Raw genomic sequence first — 21,664 nt, 5'->3', positions numbered from 1 at the left:
GCTGGGCAATTGATAGCCTGCTGGGCGGCTGCCGCACAGGGAACTTAGGGGAGCAGGGAGCTGATAGGGGGCTGCCTGTCCACCCTGGTTCCAAGCCCCCACCAGCTAGTTCCAACAAGCTGCTCTTTCTGCAAGCAGTGGACCAAGCAGGTGGCTGCCAAACAATGTTATAAGGGAGCACTGCGCAACTTTAAATGAGCATGTTCTCTAATTGATTAGCAACATAAGAACAAAACATTAACCGGGAAGACTTTAAGTGAGGAGTTACTGTACAGCAGAGTTAGAGTGTCACTAAAGAACAGCCACCCAACATACAGCCCGCCATGGCTTTCAGGCCTCCTTCTCACCTATCCCTCCCACCCCCTTTCATTGTCCTCTCTTCTTAGCTGTGCACCAGCCAAGGTGGCTCACCTCGGTTTGTGTGTCAGTATGGGGCTAGGATTACATCCCTTACAGCACCTCCACTGGCTACCTGGCCAGGCTACAGTAGCAGAGCTCAACGACCTGTAGGTTCTAGGAGAAGGGACAGGTCTCAGGGAGGTTGTGATAAATGAAGCGGGGGTGGGGGGGGAAAGCTCCCTTTGATGGACACGCAACCAGCCAGTTAGCTGTAAAGGCCCTCTTAGTGGCTGTTCTCTGCTTACTTTACCTGTAAAGGGTTAACAAGGTCCCCCAGGTAAAGGAAAAGGAGTGGGCACCTGACCAAAAGAGCCAATGGGAGAGCTAGAACTTTTTAAAATTCAGAAAAAACTTCCCTTTCTCTGTGTGTTGTGTTTCTCTGGGAGAGAGCAGAGACACAGAGCAGCAATGCTGTACGCAGCTTTAATCATAGATCACCAATTCATACCTCGAACCTACTTATCTGAAGCCTCAGATATGTAAGTAAATTAGGGAATGTCTAGAAAGATGCAATTAGGGTTATTTCTTATTGGCTTGTGGACTCCTCTGTGCTAACCCCAGATGCTTTTGTTTTACTTGTAACCTTTAAGCTGAACCTCAAGAGAGCTATCTTGATGCTTAATTTTTTTAATTGTTTCTTTTAAGATCTAGCAAAAAGCCTAAGCTCCAAATGTATTTCCTTTCTTTTTGGGTTTAATAAAATTTACCTTTTTTAAGAACAGGACTGGATTTGTGTGTTCCTAAGAGGTTTGTGCATGTTGTTTCATTAGCAGGGGGAAAATAGCTAATTTCCTTTGTTTTCTTTCTCAGCTCTTCCCCGGAGGGGAGGTGAAAGGGCTTGAGGATATCCCATAGGAAGGAATTCCCATTGCACCTTTCTGGGTTCCAAGGGGTTTACATTTGGGTGGTGGTAGTGTTTACCAAGCCAAGGTCAGAGAAAAGCTGTAAACTTGGGAGTTTAATACAAGTCTGGCGTGGCAAGTATTAATTTTTAAAATGCTTGTGGGCCCCCACCTCCTCCACTCAAAGTACCAGAGTGGGGAATCAGCCTTGACAGAGGTGTTTGTTCCTCTGATTTCTCTGTTGGGGTAGAGCCCTAGCAGCTATTCCCTGTGCCACTGAAGATTAGTAGGGCCTGCAGTTCTGGACAGCTCTCCTTGAAAGGGCCAAGAGCAGCCTAGAGAGATGCTGACCTGCAGCTTTGTAATGATTTCTTGCTTCGTTATCTCCACCAGCTCACTGTCCTCCACGGCAAAGGCGGGGTACGAGATGACTGAGAGGAGGCTGGCATCAATCTCCTTGGAAGTCGAAGCCCTTGGCAGCATGGAATGGAGAATAGACTAGGAAGGAGGAGAAACACGGATACCAAACACTGGTCTCTGCACATTTAATAGTGCAGAGGCAATGGGGTCAGTGCTTCCACAGGCCACAGCATTACCATGTTATGGCAGTGGGGTGTGCCATGGGAATCGCAAGGCAGTTCTGGGCAGAGGGAAGAGCTAGGGTTATTCTAGAGACAGACCTGGGCCAGGAGGCTCAGATCCAAACTCTAAGAGTTCAGGGTGCTTGGACTGGAACCATCTCTAATTTATAAAGGGCTGTGACCTGGGAGAGCCCAATGGTGTTGGAAGGACTGCAACAATGTGCAGGGGGTGGGGAGAAGCAACCAAAATGGGCCAGATTTGAGTGGTGTGGTGACCCCGTGGGCCACACTGCTATGCCAACCACTCATATTTGGCCTGGCAGCCCATCTGTCATGCTTGCAGGGAAAGGGATCTACCATTATGCCACCCCCCTTCAGTCAAGGGCCAAGGGGAGGACTGCATCCCCCATTGTTGCACCCCTGCCAACTTGATTTTTGCCACACACACACCCCCCCCACCTCCTCTCCAGCACTCCAGGGGGAGCCACATGCCATGAGCTGCTGCTTCCTACAGCATAAACATTCTGCCTCAGCAGAGCACCAAGTTGGAGGGATCCTACAGGATGGAGATGAATCACTGGAATGAGAGACCTGTTGGATCATTTACTCCACCTCTGCCAGTGCAGAGCTGTGCCCTGAGACACATCTCCCTCCCATCAATCAACTGCAGTCAGCTGAGACAAGAGCAACACGGTCTGGGATCAAACCCACAGGAGTAAAGAAGTCAGACAGCTCTTCTTCTCTGTAGAACAAGAGCAAGACTCCAGGCTGCTGAACTGGCGGGAGGAAGCACTGCTGCTGGACCGTCAGAGCAGCACTCGTACCTGGCAATGCTGCACCTCGTCTGTCAGGACATGGATCACTGACTGAGGGCCTCCTTTGGCACCAAAGAGATCAAGTTCATCCAGGGCTTCGAGGGCTGCCTGTGACCAGGGATGGGGGAAGGAAGCCAGGCAGAGAACAGAGCACGTGAAGACAGTTGCTGATGCTGCAGCACCACACGATAGCTCTAGTATGACAGCTACAGATCCTGAAACCTGAGCATTCCTCCCAGCTCAGGCCCCAACCTCTACCAGTGTAAGGAACATAAAGACAAGATTTGAGAGGTGACCACAGGAGAGCCAGGGGCTGGATTTGGACTTGGACTGTGGTGAGTAGGTTTAAGTACGTCGACTTCAGCTATTGTTATTCACGTAGCTGAAGCTGCATAACTTAGATCAATCCCCTTCCCCCCCCCCCCCCCCGCAAGTGTAGACCAGGGGTGAGAAACTAACCTGCTGTTCAAAGGATCTCTCCTTGCTAATCTAGTGATCTTGGCCTGACAAATTTGCAAACAGTAGGCTAGGATAACATAGGGAAAGATCCATATCTCACCTTATACACAGCAAATAGAGATGAGCCTACGCACACCCCAACTGGAGATGGGCTTAACTCTTTCTTGAGACTCGGGTACTCATGAATAGCTGCTATTTAGCAGCTGCCAAGCTTGGCTAACAACTTGGGTGCTACTACTGATGGGGGTTTTATGTCCCTCTCTCACAAGCAATGAGTAGCTGCATCAGACAGGCTAAGGAGCATAGCTTGTCAATGTACCCTGGGAGGAGTTTTATTTCATCCTCCTCCAAAATCCATCTTGGGTGATGAACGGCTGAAGGTCACCAGATGTCCTCCCAGCGCCTTCTTCAGATTTACCTTAGCCATGCCGATTGAGCTCACGTTCAGCTCCGTGATTCCTTGGTTTGTCTTGTCTCCACGTTCCCATATCCCGAAATCCTGCCATGAATCAACATCAGCGCAACGGGTGAAACAGCAGTGACATAGCACAGTCAGCATCTAGATCACATCAGGAGTCACTGCACAAGGGAATGCCCTGGCACCTCACATGGCAGAGTCACAGACTTGAGAGTAGAAAGAAATCCACTTGGTCTACACTAAATAGGATGGAAGTAATAAATTTCTGTATGCCACAGTCACACAAGGCAGAGAGAAGAATTCTGCAGGGTCCCGGACACCTAAAAACACCTCTATAATAGTCCCTAGCTCTTACATCACTAGATCTCAAAGTGCTTCATCTTTAAAGATTTTATCCTCCTCCCCTCGCCCTGGGAGTCAGGGCATAGCTGTTACCTCTTTATACAGATGGAACTGAGGCCCAAACAGTAACTGGCTAAGGCCACACAGGGAATCCGTGACGGAGCAGGGAATCGAACCTGAGCCTCCCAAGTCCTAGGCTAGTGCCTAACCACTAGGCCATCCTTTCTCTAACAGGAACAGGCAGCTGGTCTCAAGTCTTGTTTTCAGTATTTGGTCTTGTTCAAATGTGAATTTTGTCCATTTAAAAACCAACCAACCAACCAACCCACCCACCCAACCATGGCTGGAGGTTGCTGTGCCGGCTGGAGCAGCCACCCTCGGGAGGGATGACAATTAAAGCTGATTTCTATGGGAACTAGAAGACTGACAGATTTTATTATTTTTAAAGTGACCACATCCTAAATCTGAAACAAGCACTTACCTGGGACCTTTCACCTATAGACCTCAGAGTGGTGGATCCACATAACAACCCTATTTTACCGGTGGGGAAACTGAGGCACAGAAAAAACAGCAACATGCCCAAAGTCAATTAGCAGTAGAACCAGACACAGGACTCCTGACTCACACTCCAGTGCCCCTAGCCATTGGGCCATGGAAGGCTTCCATTTCAATCATTTCACCCTCCAGCCAAAAATGGGTGAAAAACATTTCAAAATTCTCAACTGATGCTGGCAAAATGTATGAAGTTTAAAGAAAAATTAGACAATCACTTGAGTGCTAGTAAACGTCCCAGGGTAATAGGCAAAAATGCACATTCAAAAATAGCTGGAGGATAGGAATGTGCATTTGGGTTACATTAGTGAAGGCTCAAGGGGGCAGACACGCAGGGTTGGGCTTACTTTCCATGCAGGATGCTTGAAAGGAAAATCTGACTGTATCCTAACAACCATTGTTCTTTGAAGTAATATCAGGGGTTTTGTTGCTGCTAGCAAAAAAGTTTATTCTGAAACATTTTCTACTTAAATCACTTCCTTTTAGTGGGTGCGATAAGAACTCTGCTGCTGTGTCACAGGAGCTATCACACCAACAGCAATTCTCCTTTGGCTCATATGGATCATGCTTTAAGCAGGGTCAGAAGGAGGGAGTGGAGCACAGCATCCCTGCACAGAGCCACTGTCAGCTGAAAGGTTCCTCTGGTGCTAATGTCCCTGACACACAGAGACAGCAGCTCTTCCAGCCCCAATGCCCTGGCATGGAGAGGCTCAGCTCCCCAGTGCTGCTGTGACAACAAAAAGCTGCTCAATATGTTTCCTTTTGCTGTTTGACCAGCCCCAGCAGTAAGTTCCATGCATCGGCTGGAAAGCAGATCTTCATTGTAGCAGCACAGGCATGTCACACCAGGGCTAGGAAGAGACCAGTAAGCTTTTCATGCTACGCCTATGGTCCTACACAAGTGCAAACCAACTCCCCCAACACACACGCCCCAGAGGCCAAACCACCTCACCAGCAACAGATGCAGGAAAACCAGCAAGCAGCAATCTGTTTACTAAGCCAACGCCTGTTTGTGGAAGGGCTACTCACTGCAGTTTTATACGCTGCTTCGATGTAAAACACAACGTTCTGTATGAAATTGACTTCGTCCAGACTGTAGATAATGTGAAGCCCTAAAACAGAGGAAAAAATCCATGAACACATTGGCTGGCAGTCAGCCAGCCAGCCAATCAGTTGTTAGAGGTCCATTACTCTTACCCATTTATCTTATTAAAATACATACACACTCAAGCCTCCAGATCACACACTTAGATAAGAATTCAAGCAGCATGTCACTTATCTCTTCCCCACCCCCAGCCTTTGTTGTGTTCTTCACAGCCCCCAACCCCGCTTGCTGTGTGTCATCCATGTAGAGACCTCAATCCTGCAATTAACGCCACACAATAAAAGCATGAGGAATCTCACGGACTTCAATGGGAGTCCTCCCACGTGGAGTAGCTTGCAGACTCAGGGCCATGAACTGTAAGCAATTTTAGAGCAGTGGCTCCTTTCCCTGTGTTCATATGTTTCACAGATGCCAGTCACGTGTTGCACTTGTAGGACAGCAGATTAGAGGCTGCAGGAACTTCATACATACACAGGGAACCAGTGTGCAGCAAAGTGCCGTTATCTTCTTATCTGTCAGTGTTCAGAGTGCACCACAAAGATACACAAAAGCCACAAGCCAGGCACTGAGCCTGCCTGGAGCCTGTGGGCACTACAAATAACATCCACTGGAGAGTTAAGCAGGGGGTTGTTTTCTCTAACATTCCCCAGCATCCTGTACCTCACAGAGAAGGTGACAGAGTGGAGATGCCACTTCAGTCCCAAATGAGGGTTACATGTACACACGGAGTCTTGGAGTTCCACCAGTTTAACTGAACTTGGGATGCTAAACTAGTGTGACTGCCCATGTGGATGCTCTCATGGCGGCTTAAACCTAGTGTATTATTTAGCATCACCCTTTTAGTTTAAACCAACCTTAGACAAGAATGGGGAGTCTGAGCCATTTAAAAACAAAGTGAGTTTCACCCTAGTGAAGGCACCAACTTGAGACCTCTGGAGGCCAGACACCTCCAGCCAGCCATCCATCCCCAGAACAGGTACAGATCAGGCTGAAACAACAGAAGCTGCCTCCACACACTTGCCCCTGCCAACACGCTTCAGCCCAGACCCAGGCAATCTGGGCTCCATGGCACACTCAGTCCTAAGTCCATCTTCTGAGGCTGCCAATTGTGCTGGTGTCTTTTGGGCACCTGTCTCCTAGGAACTGATCGGAGGCCAAATCATCCACCACCAAACAGCCAACAGAGCAGCAACTGAGCTCAATCTGAACCAGACTCCTGCTGTCCCCAGCACCCACCCAATCCAAACTGACATATTATGGGAACTGCCAGCCAAGTCTAGCTCTGGGATAAGCAGGCACAGCTATGCTGGCTTCAGCCCTATTGCATCCACTTATTCTAGGGCTGAATTTGAACCTGTGTTGCCCACAGCTGCCAGTCACATGCCGTACTTGTAGGACAGCAGATTAGAGGCGGTAGGGACTTCATACAGATACAGGGAACCAGTGCACAGCTAAGTGCGGTTATCTGATCTGTCAGCGTTCAGAGAGCACCGGGGGATACGCAGTAGTTGCAGGCTAGGCACTTGTCAGCTCAAGAGTCTATATTCCCTGTTAACACGGTCAGTTCCTCCTGATTTCCCTTCGTCTGCATGCATTGCCTTTGGAGGTCCTGCACCTGCCAGTGTATCCCGGCCACCTCTGAACAGTGGCTCTGCATGCTGAGCTCACTCTGCTGTGAAGCCTATGAAGGAGGCCACTATGTGTTGGTAGTGTGCCCTAAAGTAAGTGCTGCTCCACCTTCCTTACAAAGCCAACTCTAGGGCAGCACAAGTTGGCTAGCTGAGCAGTCAGGCAAGTTTCACTGTTGCTCAAGAGTCATGCGCTCTCTAAAGTGCAGGGCTAGTAAGGCTGGGGTAGAGAACTTTAGGGCTCCAAGACATCCTCTGGGGACCCAGCCCTGTATGCACCAGAAACATGCTGCAAGGAGCAGAGGGTGAATTACCTCAGTGCAGGAACAGCATATGACTGCCGAAAGCTGTTCCCTCCCCCCCTCTGTGCTGTTCCCCCAAGCTCAGTCTCCGCCTGTACAGAGAAACCCAGAATCATGGCTATAAGACAGCTGGTGGTGCTGGATAATACTTCTTCAGTGCCTTCCAGCTAAGCACCTCAAAGCTCTTTACACTCAGTCAACCATGAAGCCTCCCAAACCCTCTGAGGTAGGTCAGCATTATCACCTCCATTTTATAGATGGGGAAACTGAGGCACAGATGTGAGACCCAAGTTGCCCAGGGCTGCATAATAAATCTTAGCAAAGCCAGGGACAGATCCCAGATCTCCTAGGCTTTACTTTAAGCACTAGATCACATTGAGGGTAACAGGTTGATAAACCCAGGAGCAGAGGAATTTTGTCAGGCTCAAGAGTAGTAGTTCGCAGTTACGGACAGGGCACAGAACTGGAATTCAGTAGACCTGTGTCCTCTCCCCAGCTCTGACACCAACCCCCTTGCAGCTTTGAACAAATCAATTCCTACCCCCCGTGCCCCAGTTTCCCCACCTGTACCCCAGGGATAATAATACTTCCCTAGTTCTCAGGGAGCAGAGAGGCTTAATTCCTTAGCACCCCAAGGTGCTGCAATACCACAGCAATTAGCACCAGAGAGATGCCTAGATGCAAGTATTACCAGAGGCTGTCATTTGTGCCAACATGAGCAGGTAAATTGATGTGGCATCTAACTGCAAGTGACCCCACTGGTCATCTCCAACGACAGTGGCACAGGTGTGGGTGTTGTACTTGGCATGGAAACAGTCCTTTGGGCTCTGGCTGTGCTTGAATGCCTCCACCTTATCCACCTGCAGCATTCCATTAGAAAAAGAACAGACAGTTAGCTTCCCCAGTGCCATGCTCACAACTGGGGCTGTGGGGTGGGCCGGGGGCACAGGAGGGATCTAGCAGGATGTCCTAGCCCAGCCCTCCATGTAGCCCTGTAGGCAGGTTATGAGTCGCTGCAGAGTAAACAGCTTCAAGTTACAGGTTTCTTGGAACTGCTGCCTGCTAAGAACTGCCCTGCGAGGGGAGGGGAAAAAAGGAGAGACTTCACCCCGTTAGGGTAGTACCACCTCAGTGGCCAGAGCGAGGTTCCTGGATAGCTCCAGGGTCCACATGCAAGGGACAGGTGTGCACGTTTCATGCATGCCAGGACTAACACAAAGAGGGGCCACTGCTATCAGTTCAGTGGAGTCACAAGTTCGTTATATGAAAGATGTGAGTTATATGGCAGCCCGGTACCCTCAGGGAGTGGGCGGGGGGGAGGGGGGAAGAGATATCCAGCCATTCTAACAGCACCAGCAGCCCCCGAGGGCAGGCGTGGTCTGGCTCTGAAGGTAGCTGCATCCCGCCTTCCTGGGCGGGGAGGATGGTTAACATGAAATAGGGTCTTTGGAGTCGGGGGGGGGGCGGGAGCAGCTCCTCAGGAACCCAAGACCTTGAGTATCCACCCAGTCCCCAGAGCCTGGAGGAGGATTCTTTCACCCCCTGCCTAGGTCACAGCAAGCCCAGTACCCATTTTTGGGGACGGACAGCATTCTAGGTTTGCATGTCCGCAACCCAAGCAGCACAGGCACTCCAGGTCACGTATGCCCACTTCAGCCACTGGTTGGATGGCAACGAGGAAAGCAGGCAGACATTTTGTGGTTCACACAGGCTGTAACTGTTTGCGGTGTGACTGTCATGCCAGGACACAAACATGTCTATTCCACTTCTTATGCCACCCCAAACATCATGGTAACTGATCCAGTGGATAACATAGGAGAGGGCACTGGGAGACACTGCAGCATTTTGTACTTGAACTCCAGAAGGCAACAAAAAATATCACTCTGGGCCATGCATGTTCTGAGAACGAAGGGGCCCTTAGCTCTGGCACAGCAGGTACAAGCCCAGGGGAAAGGAGGAGTCATATTAGAGCTAGATATTATTATTAGCCTGGTGTCTGGCTAGGGCTTGGCACAGCTGGCATTAGTACTGAATGGAGAAGATCTACCTAGAGGGATTGTGGGTAGCAGCCTTTCCGTTTCCCCAGCTGGTGCTGTGGAGACTGCTCCATTAGGAGGCAGCTCGCTGGAACATGCTGAGGCCCAAAGGATACACAGGAGCTGGGAAACAGCCACCGGATGGTTCAGAGACTGGTGGGTTGGGGGGGGGGAGGGGCAGTAAAAGGGAAACAGTGATTCAGAGAAGGACAGCAACAGAGACCAGGGGACCTTATGGGAACAGAGTCGTGATTCATTCACACTTGGTATCATTATCAGGGTAGAAAGGCTAAGATTTTAATCCCATTTGAGACAGGAAATTCCAAGTCCATGGTACTTTACTTTCATGTCTCAACTGGCTACAGGGCCACAAAACTCCACTGACACGAGGGGAGGATATCTGGCCACAGAGGGAACCTTCCCAGGTGTGTTTGCATCATACAGCACCCCTAGAGAAAGGGGTCACTTTGATGGTATGAACGCAAAGTGACTGAAGGAGGCAATGCCAGTGGGGCAATGGGATTGGCAGCCTGTAGGGGAAAGGGTTCCTTTAGGACACTAGGCTAGCGCGGTAAGAACACTACTTCCATGGCATGGACAGAACGTTCAGTGACTGGATGGATACTGGGGTCTAGGCTTGTTTTAAGCCTTCCCCAAGAGACCCTTGTGCCTGGGTCAGGAATGCTTTTTTGCCATCAGTCTGATAGCAGATCTCTGCTGAGTCAGTGTGTTACAACAGGAGAATTTCAGCTGGAGACACACCATCTGTACCATACCTGTCTCATCATGCACTGCAGCAATCCCCGCATCAGTTTCACTACACTCTGCAGAAAGGAACGAAAAACAGGCCTGTTAAACACATCCCTGGATGGGAAGAGCACTGACTCAGCAATGGCATCTGGCCCATGACCTTTCGAGAGCCCTGAGGCCTGTAATCGTACCCACAGCTCAGATTCTCCACAGCATTTACTTTCTGGGCAAGTGGCTGAGGGAGGAGCTGCTGGGGCAGAGCAGATCACGAGGGACAACTCGATCTGCTGCTGCGGGAGGAGAAAAATCCCCAGGACTGCATCAGCCTTGAGTCAGTTAAGGTAAAGGACTAAGTTAGGACATTTACACCTACAGAAAAAGACTCAAGACTGAGGGCAGAGAGAGAGGTCAGCCACCATGCATTGGGCCAGTCTGTCCCACACTGCACAGCACACCTCTGCCTTTACCTGTGGGACCCCAGAAGGGAGTGGGAGACACCAATCTGATGGTTCCCCAGGGAGCAGGACCCCTGCACCCCTCCTCCTTCCTTGGTAGCTCAACTCCACCTGGGGCAAATTCAGAAGTTGCTGAGACATGTATTGCTCGTGTCCCATGCCATATGGTGCTGCCAGAGCCCCAGGAAGTAACCCCTGGATCTCCCCAGGGAATCAGGGCATCTTTGCCTAGATGGTGGCCCAGACTGGGCAATGCCCACCCCTCCCCTAACAGAAGAGGAACAAGGCTGCACACCGCACATTGGGCACTATAGCCAGGGAGCTCCCAGCTGACCAGCCAGTCTGGGTCCCCATGCAAAGCTTGGAGCAGGCCTGCTGAGGATCCAGAAGGCAGAGCAAGAGCAGGGATTCTTCACTGAAAGCAGACCTTACCCATGGGTGCTAGGCTTGGAGCATCATCACACTCAGCACAAACACCACATTCTGATTTAAAAATACAAGTCATTTAGCTGTGCTAGCTAGTCATATCCCTCAGCCAGATAGACACTAACCCCCTCATTGGGAAGAGAAGCCGAGCGCCAAAGTGCTGATCTATTTAATATGTAACATAACATTGATAGAAGAAAGTGCCTAACTGTAGTGGACTCTCTGTTGTCCTACTACTGCAGATCTCGGAAATAAACCTGGTAGGGTTCAGGGGGCCTAGCATCTGTACTCTGAGAAAGGCACACAACTCAGGATTCCCAGCAGGGTATCTGGATCCAGTGGTTAAGTTTGGCCAGCTGTGAAGTTAGTGTCTAGAGTCAGATGCCCCCAACACGTTTGGTGGGGATTTGGTCCAGCTCTCCTCCACCATACAGTAGTGACAGACATTCATCATCCAAGCCACTCATCAGCCCAAGTAACACTGGTGTTAGCTTCTGGAAACTTATCTTTGAAAAGTCATGGCGATTGGGGGAGGTCCCAGATGACTGGGAAAAGGCTAATGTAGTGCCCCTCTTTAAAAAAAGGAAAGGAGGAGGATCCAGGGAATTACAGGCCAGTCAGCCTCACCTCAGTCCCTGGAAAAATCATGGAGCAGGTCCTCAAGGAATCAATTCTGAAGCACTTAGAGGAGAGGAAAGTGATCAGGAAAAGTCAGCATGGATTCACCAGGGCAAGTCATGCCTGACTAACCTAATTGCCTTCTATGATGAGATAACTGGGTCTGTGGATGAGGAGAAAGCAGTGGACGTGTTATTCCTTGACTTTAGCAAAGTTTTTGATATGGTCTCCCACAGTATTCTTGCCGGCAAGTTAAAGAAATATAGGCTGGATAAATGGACTATAAGGTGGATAGAAAGCTGGCTAGGTCGTCGGGCTCAACAGGTAGTGATCAATGGCTCCATGTCTAGTTGACAGCCAGTATCAAGCAGAGTGCCCCAAGGGTCAGTCCTGGGGCCGGTTTTGTTCAATATCTTCATTAATGATCTGGAGGATGGCGTGGACTGCACCCTCAGCAAGTTTGCAGAGGACACTAAACTGGGAGGAGTGGTAGATATGCTGGAGGGCAGGGATAGGATACAGAGGGACCTAGACAAATTAGCAGATTGGGCCAAAAGAAACCTGATGAGGTTCAACTAGGACAAGTGCAGAGTACTGCACTTAGGATGGAAGAATCCCATGTATTTCTACAGACTAGGGATCGAATGGCTAGGCAGCAGTTCTGCAAAAAAGGACCTAGGGGTTACAGTGGACGAGAACCTGGATATGAGTCGACAGTATGCCCTTGTTGCCAAGAAGGCTAACGGCATTTTGGGCTAAGTAGGGGCATTGCCAGCAGATTGAGGGACGTGATCATTCCCTTCTATTCAACATTGGTGAGGCCTCATCTGGAGTACTGAGTCCAGTTTTGGGCCCCACACTACAAGAAGGATGTGGAAAAATTGGAAAGTCCAGCGGAAGGCAACAAAAATGATTAGGGGGCTGGACCACATGACTTATGAGGAGAAGATGAGGGAACTGGGATTGTTTAGTCTGCAGAAGAGAAGAATGAGGGGGGATTGAATAGCTGCTTTCAACTATCTGAAAGGGGGTTCCAAAGAGGATGGATCTAGACTGTTCTCAGTGGTGGCAGATGACAGAACAAGGAGTAATGGTCTCAAGTTGCAGTGGGGGAGGTTTACGTTGGATATTAGGAAAAACTTTCACTAGGAGGGTGGTGAAGCACTAGAATGGGTTACTTAGGGTTGACAAAGCCCTGGCTGGGATGATATAGTTGGGGATTGGTCCTGCTTTGAGCAGGGAGTTGGACTAGATGACCTCCTGAGGTCCCTTCCAACCCTGATATTCTATGATCACCTGAATGATTCCCTACCCAACACAATCCCACTTGGGTCTCTATCTCCAGCCACGTCCATTCTGTTAACAATGCCAGCTCTGCGTCCCACCTGTCATCTCTGCTCACTCCCACCCCTGCGCCTTTTCCAAACTGCCCCCTGCATTGGGTCTGCAATTATACTCCCATCTTGCCAGCAGCAGATCCTCACCATCCTGCCTCAAATCCTCACTGTATTCAAGGCCCTCTTAATGCTCAATTCTTCTGTGTCATCCACAAGAAGTGAATCATCCAACTGTAACCCAGATACTTGCCCACTGCATGCAGTACTTCAGCTATAACATCCCACTGCCCTGTGCCACTGAAACTGGGTAGTTAGTTATTCTCTCTCCCCTAGTGAGTACTGGGTTTTTCATGTTGACCAAGATATCACACACACAATAGAGAGTGCAGAAATACCTTAAGTGTCTCTCTCTCTAGAGGTGCTAGCATTGAGCTGTAAGCATTCCAGTCATGCAGTTTTAATGTTCCTATCCCTGTAATGCACACTTCACAATGCCACAAAAGACACTCTTCCTGGACCTACCCTCCATTCCTCACTAGGCTGAAATAACTGATTCCAGAGCTGGCCTGGCACAGGATCAGGGAGTTGCCTGATTCTCTCCCGCCCACCACATTGAAGGGAACATCAAGCCCTGCATTCCTGCCCAAAGGAGCCAACTATCTACAGAAAAGACATACAAGGGAAATTGAAACCATCCACCAGGGACATCATGGGAAGAGAGGGTCTGAAATGCCATCCTGCCAAGGCAATCAGCTCCCCCATTAGACTATATGTTCCATGTGTTTTTCTGGTTGCAAGGCTCCCCATGGAGTGGATTTAACCTGAAGCCAGTGGTTAGCGTGCTATGAGAAATAGCCCTGGCTCTAAAATGTTAGAGTCATCAAGTGTTTCTCTATTGATTTAGAGGATACAAATACAGATTCCCCAGAGTTCTAAGCAGCTCACACACACAAACTGTTTGCACTCCAGAGTTCTCCTCTGATCCTAGTAAGGCTTACTCAGGGAACTCCCAGGGCTTACCTGGAATTTTTCAGCAAGCTCCAAGTCAGAGAACAAACCGTTTGGCCGAGAACAGCTTTTAGATCCCTGACTTTCCCCATCTGGGGCCTGAAGATACTATCAGCAGTTTGAAGAGCACCAGTCCAAAATGGCTCCACATCTCCTTTGGATATTTCTGGGGTTAATTCTGAATGATAAGGATTAACAGAGAATCCTTCCCCCAATCTTCTATCTAAGGTACTTCTATGGTCCCCCCAATACCAAAGATTGTGAGGTTCTCAATACTTTAATAAATTCATCCTCATAACACCCCATGAGGCAGAGCATTGCTATCATCCCCATTGTACAGGTGGGGAACGGAGGCCCAGAGAGGCTGAGTGATTTGTTCAAGATCACACAGTGTCTGTGGTAGAGCAGAAAATTGAACCTTGGGGCTCTCAAGTCATAGGCTAGCACCCTAACCACTGGACCATCCTGCCTCTCTTCTTACAGCTGACCTACATGAAAGAGAGCAAGAACAATATTGGAAATACAGCATGGAACTTTAACAGATACACAGCCCATCCATCACATACAGTTCTCCTCAGAGAGGGATTTGTTACAGCATAGCTTAAAGGGCAAGTGACACTTGATCTGTAGGTTTTTCATCCCAGAAGGCTAGGTGCAAAGGGAGAGATTGTGTGTGGGTGCTGGGGGCCTGTGATAGACAAGAGGACAGACTAGATGATCTGGCCTTAAACTCCATGGGTCTGTTACTATGCTCTCGCTGTATCTCCAATGTCAGACCCTTTGGGGGTTTGTTTATTTTATGTTAGTCTGACAAACAAGATCCCATGGCAAGTGAACTAGATTCTACTCCCCCAGTGCAGAGTAAAGAATCTTCAGCAGCTTCAGAAGGAACAAAGACAGAGGGGGAGGGGATTTTATTGAATTAAATATGAAAGTGATTAAGACATTCAGAACAGAATTCCTTTTCCATCTGCCTAGTTATGATTCTTATACAAGTGCCTGTCATTGTGCTATCAGATCCCCAACTGTGTAATTCAATACTAAGTTCAATACTGCCCCTACATTTCCACCATGCTGCAAAATTCTCTGCTGAAAAAAGCCATGTAGAAGGTTCTGTGGAATGGGGGAGAAGAGGTGGGGAGATTGAAGGGTTCAGCAGCTGAGACTTCTGGCTCCTAGGAAGCGTTTGGGTATTGTGGGATAGATACTGTAGATAGAAGCTTCACTCAAATGGAGAGCAGTCGTGTTAACTCTGAAGCCTAATAGTGACAAACACCCTGGTGAGTGGAACTGGAGAAGTTCACTCCTCTCAGAGCCATCGTTTCAGGCTGTCAGCAGACAGACAGACTTTGGGTGCACCTGTTAACCTTAAGTGTCAGAACCAACTGTAAGGACTAGAAGCCTTAATCTTGAAAGAAAAAAAAATCAACACCGTGATTCTGGTGCACTGTTTTGTGAGTAACGTGAGATTCCACAGCAAATTCCTCTACTACTGTGTGATGAAATACAAGGGGCCCTGCTTACAAGAAGAGTTTAATCTTTAGTTCAGTCTCCAGTGTTTAGAGGGTTCGAGTTGCATGCGAGTCTCAGGACATCAGCTGTGAGCTTTCCAAGCCATCCCTCCTGTAGGTTTCTCATACCTGCTCCAGCTCGTATGCCTTTGCCTTGTCCTCATCACGGTCTGCATTTTTGCGGTATGCCAAGCCCAGGCCCCACACGGACAGCACACTGTAGACGTTATCCCGGACCCAGGCATCTTTGTGATCACAGCTGGCTGGGAGCAATCCTGTCACCGGGTCCTGCAGCATGAGGGAAGGTCAGGTGAGGGAGGAAAAGACATGAAATCAGCTTTCCAGCCCTGAAAACTTGGGGGAAGGCCGGCCATTAGGGAGATAAACAGGTTGTGAATGGGGGGGGGGGGACTAGAGAGTCTTGTTTATCCACAAGGAAAACAAACAAAAGGGAAAGCAAGGGCTCAGTGTTATATGCCAAGGCAACATCAGCATACTTATCTGATTACCCATCTGGCCCGCCATTACCACGAGATCTTTATCTTACAACCACCACCCCACCTCCCCGTGAGGTAGGGCAGTGCTACTGTCCCATTTTACAGATGGGGAAGCTGGGGCACAGAGTCTCAGGGACTTGGCCCAAGTCACACAAGGAGCTATGGAAGAGTGAGGGGAATTGGACCTTGATTTCCCAAGTCCTGTGCTGGGGTCCTAGAAACTGGACATTCCTTCCTCCCTAGAATCACAAATTCTCTGAAGCTCAAGACATCTTATTTTTGAAAAGTCACAAACCCGCAATCACCGGTACAGATCACAACGCTGCAAAGGCAGATGTTTCACAAGGAACAGCCAGCAATGTAGCAGACATCTTAAAAATGCAGAGCTCTTAGGACCTACTTTGAGAACTTCTGCCTAACCCTTGCTCTGGAAGCACGACGTTTGTAGGAGGTGACAGGAAAATGACAACTTTCCCAGGGTCTCCCCCCAAAGTGACTTGTGGCCAGGTGCATGTTGTGTTGTGAGCACAAGGGACTGGGCTCCAGACACTGCAGGACTCAGGCTTGAATTTGAGGAGAACAACGTCAAAGCTTAAGACTCCTTGCTGCCATGTCCATCAGGCTACAGCATTCCTCTGTGCAGCCAGATGCTCCCAAGGGGCCCAGCAATCCACCAAGGTTGTGCCAGAACACATGTACATCCCAACAGCAGCAGGACATGACCCCGGGGTTCCTCAAAGCTCAGAAGATGTTAATCACAGCCTGCATCATCTCAGTGGTTCCTACAGCACAGCCAACCAGTCAAATTCCAGAATGAGCCGTTACACCAGTTCAGTGCACTGATCCTCTCTGCTGAGTCCAATCCAGTCACCCATCCACCAACCGCACACCAAGGGCTTGCCCAGCACAGGAGCACCACCCTTTTCTCTCACACATTTTTGAGCTCCATTGGTCCTTATCACCCCCTCTGCTCAGGAATCTGCGATAGGCAGCAAACCCAAATATTACTGCATTACAAAGAGAATCTAGGATACACCACTAATTGCCAGAGCCTTGCCTGGAGTCTGAGCAGGAGCAAGGCTACTCCTCCAAGAGGACAGCTAATGTGTCATGTGGGCATTGCAGCACCATGCAGCCTGGCATTTGCAAAGATCATGACTGACATGTAAACAGACACCACTGCATTTGTACCAGGTTCCTGCCAAACTTCCTCAACCACTTCTATGATCTCAGTTCACCTGGCCTGATTTTAAAACCCCATTCACTAGATCAGTTGCTCCAGTGTAACACAAACACTCATTGTTTGGGACCCCTTTTAAGGGCCTGGTGGGGAAGGTGCTCTCTCGACTGAAGAGGGAAGGCTATACACAGTGGAAAAGGCTTTCCCACAGCCACAGCTAGAACAGCTAATTCCAGTTAGCTTCAGAGCTTTCCATGGCTGAATCACAACTGGTCAGAAAGGCAGAGGAATACTTTAAACAATGGGATGCTCTTTATTTGACATTAGGTACCTCTACCCCACCCACACCACATTGTTTGCAGCATGCTGCACCCCAGGAGGACAGGAACCAGTAGGACATCTTCAGAGAAGGGATGATTACTCCCCTGTAAATCTTCTTCTCTGAAGATCCCACATGACTTGATTCCCCCACATTCAGCTGCCTTCTCTCAGAAGTGTGCATTTCCCTCACCCCTCCCCCCACACACACCAATGGCCTCATCCTGTTATATCCAGGGAAACTGAACAGCAAACACAACATTCACAGAAAAGCAAGGTAACAGTGGTTTGAACACAGGACTGTAAACCATGGGATGCCAATTTCTAATTTCTTTCCTCCCAGAGAGGAAGGCTGGTCCAGTGGTAGGTGCTAGCCTGGATTAGGAGCCCTAATCTTAATTCCTTCTTGTGTGACCTTGTGAAAGTAACTTAGGCCCAGACCCCACAGGTATTTAGGCATCTAACTTCCATTGATTTCAGTGGGAATTAAGCAGCTAAATACCTTTGAGGACCTGGGTGGTAGCATCTCTGTGCCTCAGTGCCCCATTGGTACAGTGGGGATAACAGCACTGCCCTACCTCATAGGGTGTTGTGAGGCTATACGTTAGAGATTGCAGGGTGCTCTCAGCTACTACCAGAGGGAGTTAGACAAGTACTAAAGATAGCTAGACAATCCGAGCTCCAACACATGTGGACTTGAAGAAGCTCTCTACCTCAGTTTCCCCATTTCCAACCTTGGGTTACAGTGATCTAATACAGTGATGCATCCGAAGAAGTGAGGTTTTTACTCACGAAAGCTTATGCCCAAATAAATTTGTTAGTCTTTAAGGTGCCACCAGACTCCTTGTTGTTTTTGTAGATACAGACTAACACGGCTACCCCCTGATACTTGACATAGTGATCTAATAGAGTCTACTAAGTGTTACGAAGATGGAGCAGCACACTACTAACGCTAATTAAGTGCCATCATCCCACCTGCTTGACACCCCAGTGCAAAGCACTGAGCTGAGCTAGTAGCCTCCCAGTCAGCGCGGCGGCGCCCACCTCCCCTTGGCCGCCAGCAGCCGCCCTGATAGTTCAGCCCGCCTCCCAGTCAGCGCGGCGGCGCGCACCTCCCCTTGGCCGCCAGCAGCCGCCCTGATAGTTCAGCCCACCTCACCTGGTGACAGAGGATGGTCTGCTGCAGCAGCCTGGCATAGCCATCCAGCCTCACCCCGGAGTTACTCCTGCTCCTCATGGCCTGGTCGAAGGGGGTCTCAGACCTCACTGGCCAGCAGCGTCAAACTTGCCAACAATTACAAGCAACACACCACTGCCCGAGGCGCCGGTGAGCTGTAGCCTGGCAGCGCTCTCCGGGCAGCCCCGAACGCACCGAGGCGCCAGCTCCAACGGGTCGCACTCTCGCCAAGCGGAACCAGCCTCTACTCAGAGCCAGTGGGGGGAAGGGAAGGCGCAGAGCGCAGCTCGCCGGGTGGGGTCCTGCTGCCGCCCGCAGCCCCTCGCAGACTTCAGCTCGCCGGGACCCTTCACAGGCGGCCGGAGGGGATCATGGCGGGGACGCGGATCATGCCGGCGGGACCGGCCGCTCTGAGGGGAGCGCTCGGTCGGTCCTGCACCGGCTCGGCTCTACTCACTCCCTGCTGCCCCGCCCGAGCAGACTAAACCCGGCCGAAGCCCAACTCCTTCCCCCACAGCCCGCGCCAGTTGCTATCCCTGCGCACGGACCCCGGCTAGCCATCCCGGTACACGCTGATTGGCTAAGAAAAGAAGGGGCGGGGCCTCAGCCCCCCAGATCCTGGCAGCACCATAGCTGCCCAGAGAGTCCATTAAAGGATGGGAATGCGGAGCAAGGCAGAGTGTATACAGCCGAAGTGAGCCAAGCCAACAAGGACCGGGCGCGACGCCGCTATTTCCTAGAGCGACTGGAACGCCGCCATCAGGACCCCATGAGCTACTGAATTGCCAGGACCCAGCAGAGGCAACGTCTCTTTCGGAAGTTTACTTGGATTTGGTTGTTACTTTTAGGGGCCGTGGGGAAAGTGCCGGACTCGGAGGACGGGGAAGGTCTGAGTCGCACGCACCCCCGCGCAGAACAGAGGGGGAACGGCACTGGGTTGGGGTATACACCCCTGGGCCCTGATGGTGTGCGAGAGAGCCCACAGCACAGGGTAGTTCACGGAGCCACCAGCCTACCTGGGGTGTGCCTGTGTGCACCCAGCTCGGCGGGTGTGACACATCCGTGTCCGACCATTTTCCTGCTATTGCAGTGAAGGGGTTGTGTGTGGTCTCCTCAGAGAGCTAAGAACTAGCAGAGTGCCATGGTTACTGCCAGATGTTTCTAGGCCGATAGCTGATGAGATGTGTAAAATGTAGAACATTAGGTTTCAAAACTGTTGAAGTGAGACTTGCCACCTAAGGTAAGGCAGGTCTCAGGGCTAACTCAATCAACAGGGAGAACAATGGACATCCCCGGAGCCAGCCCATGTTTAACGTCTGATCCAGGTGGAGACTTGAGCATTGACAAAGACAAACACATCCCAGGAGGGTTCTCTGAAGAAGGGGTCCCCTGGGCCTGGGTTACTGTATGAGAGCAGAAGAAATGGCCCAAATTGGTATCTAGTACACGAGGAGACTTTCTGTCAATGGGGATGTCTCATGAAAAGTGGTTCCCAACTCTTGGACTGGTCAAGTACTGCAGGGAATAACCTTTGGGTGAGAAGTAGATTATTAGACAGGAAAGTAACTTGTCAATAAGTATAGGCTATAGATTGCGTCTTATGTTTTTCTTTTACCTGTAACCTTATGTTTCTAAATCCTTATATTTGAATCTTTAGCTCAAGCCTTGTTAAGTAAACTTCACCTTGGATTTACTATAAACCTACACTTAACATGCTACAGCTGCAGCTTACAGGAGGAGAGACATTCTCCCATCACTATAGTTAGCACCCTACCAAATTCAATGTCCTTTTTGGTCAATTTCACAGTCATAGGATTTTAAAAATCATACATTTCATGATTTCAGAAATTTAAATCTGAAATTTCACGGTGTTGTAATTGTAGGGGGTCCCAAAAAGGAGTGTGGGGGGGTTCACAAGGTTATTGTAGAGGAGTTGCAGTACTTCTACTCTTACTTCTGTGCTGCTGATGGTGGCAGCGCTGCCTTCAGAGATGGGCAGCTGGAGAGTGGCAGCTGCTGGGTGGGAGCCCAGCTCTGAAGGCAGAGCAGCCACCGACAGCAGCTCAGAAGTAAGGATGGTATGGTATTGCCACCCCTACTTCTGTGCTGCTGCCTGCACTGCTGGGCCCTCAGTCAGCAGCCGCCACTCTCTGGCCGCCCAGCTCTGAAGGCAGCAGCTCAGAAATAAGGGTGGTATGGTATAGTATTGCACCATTATTTCTGCGCAGCTGTTGGTGGGGCGCCACCTTCAGAGCTAACAGCCGCTGCTCTCCAGACGCCCAGATCTAAAGGCAGCGTGAGGGTGGTGATACTGCGACCCCCCCCCCCCCTCAAAAAAATCTTGTGACCCACTGCAACTCCCTTTTGGGTCAGGACCTCCAATTTGAGAAATGCTTGTCTCTTCTGTGAAATCTATATAGTATAGGTTAAAAGCACAGAAAAGACCAGATTTCACGGGAAGAGACCAGATTTCACGGTCCATGACACGTTTTTCATGGCTGTGAATTTGGTAGGGCCCTAACTATAGTTAATCCACTAAGGTTCATGGAAGAATTCTTCCATCCACCTAGCATTGTCTACAGTGGGGGGTTAGATAGGTTGTCTAGCTATGTGTCTCAGGGGCATGGATTTTTCACACTGCTGACCAACATAGCTATGCCTATGGAACTTTTCAGTGTAGACCAGCACTCAGTGCCTTGTGCTGAGGAGAGTGTTGAACGGAAGTGAAACTAGTGAACTGGATACACTGCTTCCCCAAAGGCAACAAATTGGGGTACATTGCGGATGCCCAGTAGATAGGGGACTGATCACTCTAGTGTAACAAAATGGGGCATGTAAATTGGTAACGTGTATAGAAAAAGCGTGGGGCTCATGGAGCCCAGAGCAGAGTGCTTGTGTTGCCAGTAGC

The 21,664-nt window shown here is 49.9% G+C and overlaps 1 protein-coding gene across 6 annotated transcripts in view; it reads right to left on the bottom strand.

Annotated features, from left to right (window-relative positions):
• The window catches only part of PHKA1 (phosphorylase kinase regulatory subunit alpha 1), an 81,349-nt gene extending 60,906 nt beyond the window's left edge, over positions 1-20,443 (bottom strand). For 5 of the 6 annotated variants that reach the window (XM_024111577.3, XM_005279171.4, XM_005279172.4 and 2 more), the window contains exons 1-8: positions 18,739-20,443; positions 15,714-15,872; positions 10,256-10,303; positions 8,135-8,303; positions 5,438-5,520; positions 3,515-3,595; positions 2,647-2,745; positions 1,593-1,739 (exon numbers count right to left, since the gene is read on the bottom strand). In XM_024111577.3, the coding sequence (XP_023967345.2) occupies positions 1,593-1,739; positions 2,647-2,745; positions 3,515-3,595; positions 5,438-5,520; positions 8,135-8,303; positions 10,256-10,303; positions 15,714-15,872; positions 18,739-18,816 (864 nt within the window). In that variant the 5' untranslated portion in view covers positions 18,817-20,443. The remainder of the gene's footprint in view (positions 1-1,592; positions 1,740-2,646; positions 2,746-3,514; positions 3,596-5,437; positions 5,521-8,134; positions 8,304-10,255; positions 10,304-15,713; positions 15,873-18,738) is intronic. The other variant, XM_042858732.2, reaches the window with a different exon arrangement.
• Positions 20,444-21,664: the final 1,221 nt, after the last annotated feature.

This window comes from Chrysemys picta, chromosome 9 (genome assembly GCF_011386835.1).
Source record: "Chrysemys picta bellii isolate R12L10 chromosome 9, ASM1138683v2, whole genome shotgun sequence".
Classification (NCBI taxonomy): domain Eukaryota; kingdom Metazoa; phylum Chordata; order Testudines; family Emydidae; genus Chrysemys; species Chrysemys picta.
The sequence above is the reverse complement of the archived record's forward strand: the minus strand, read 5'-3'. Positions and strand labels throughout refer to the sequence as shown.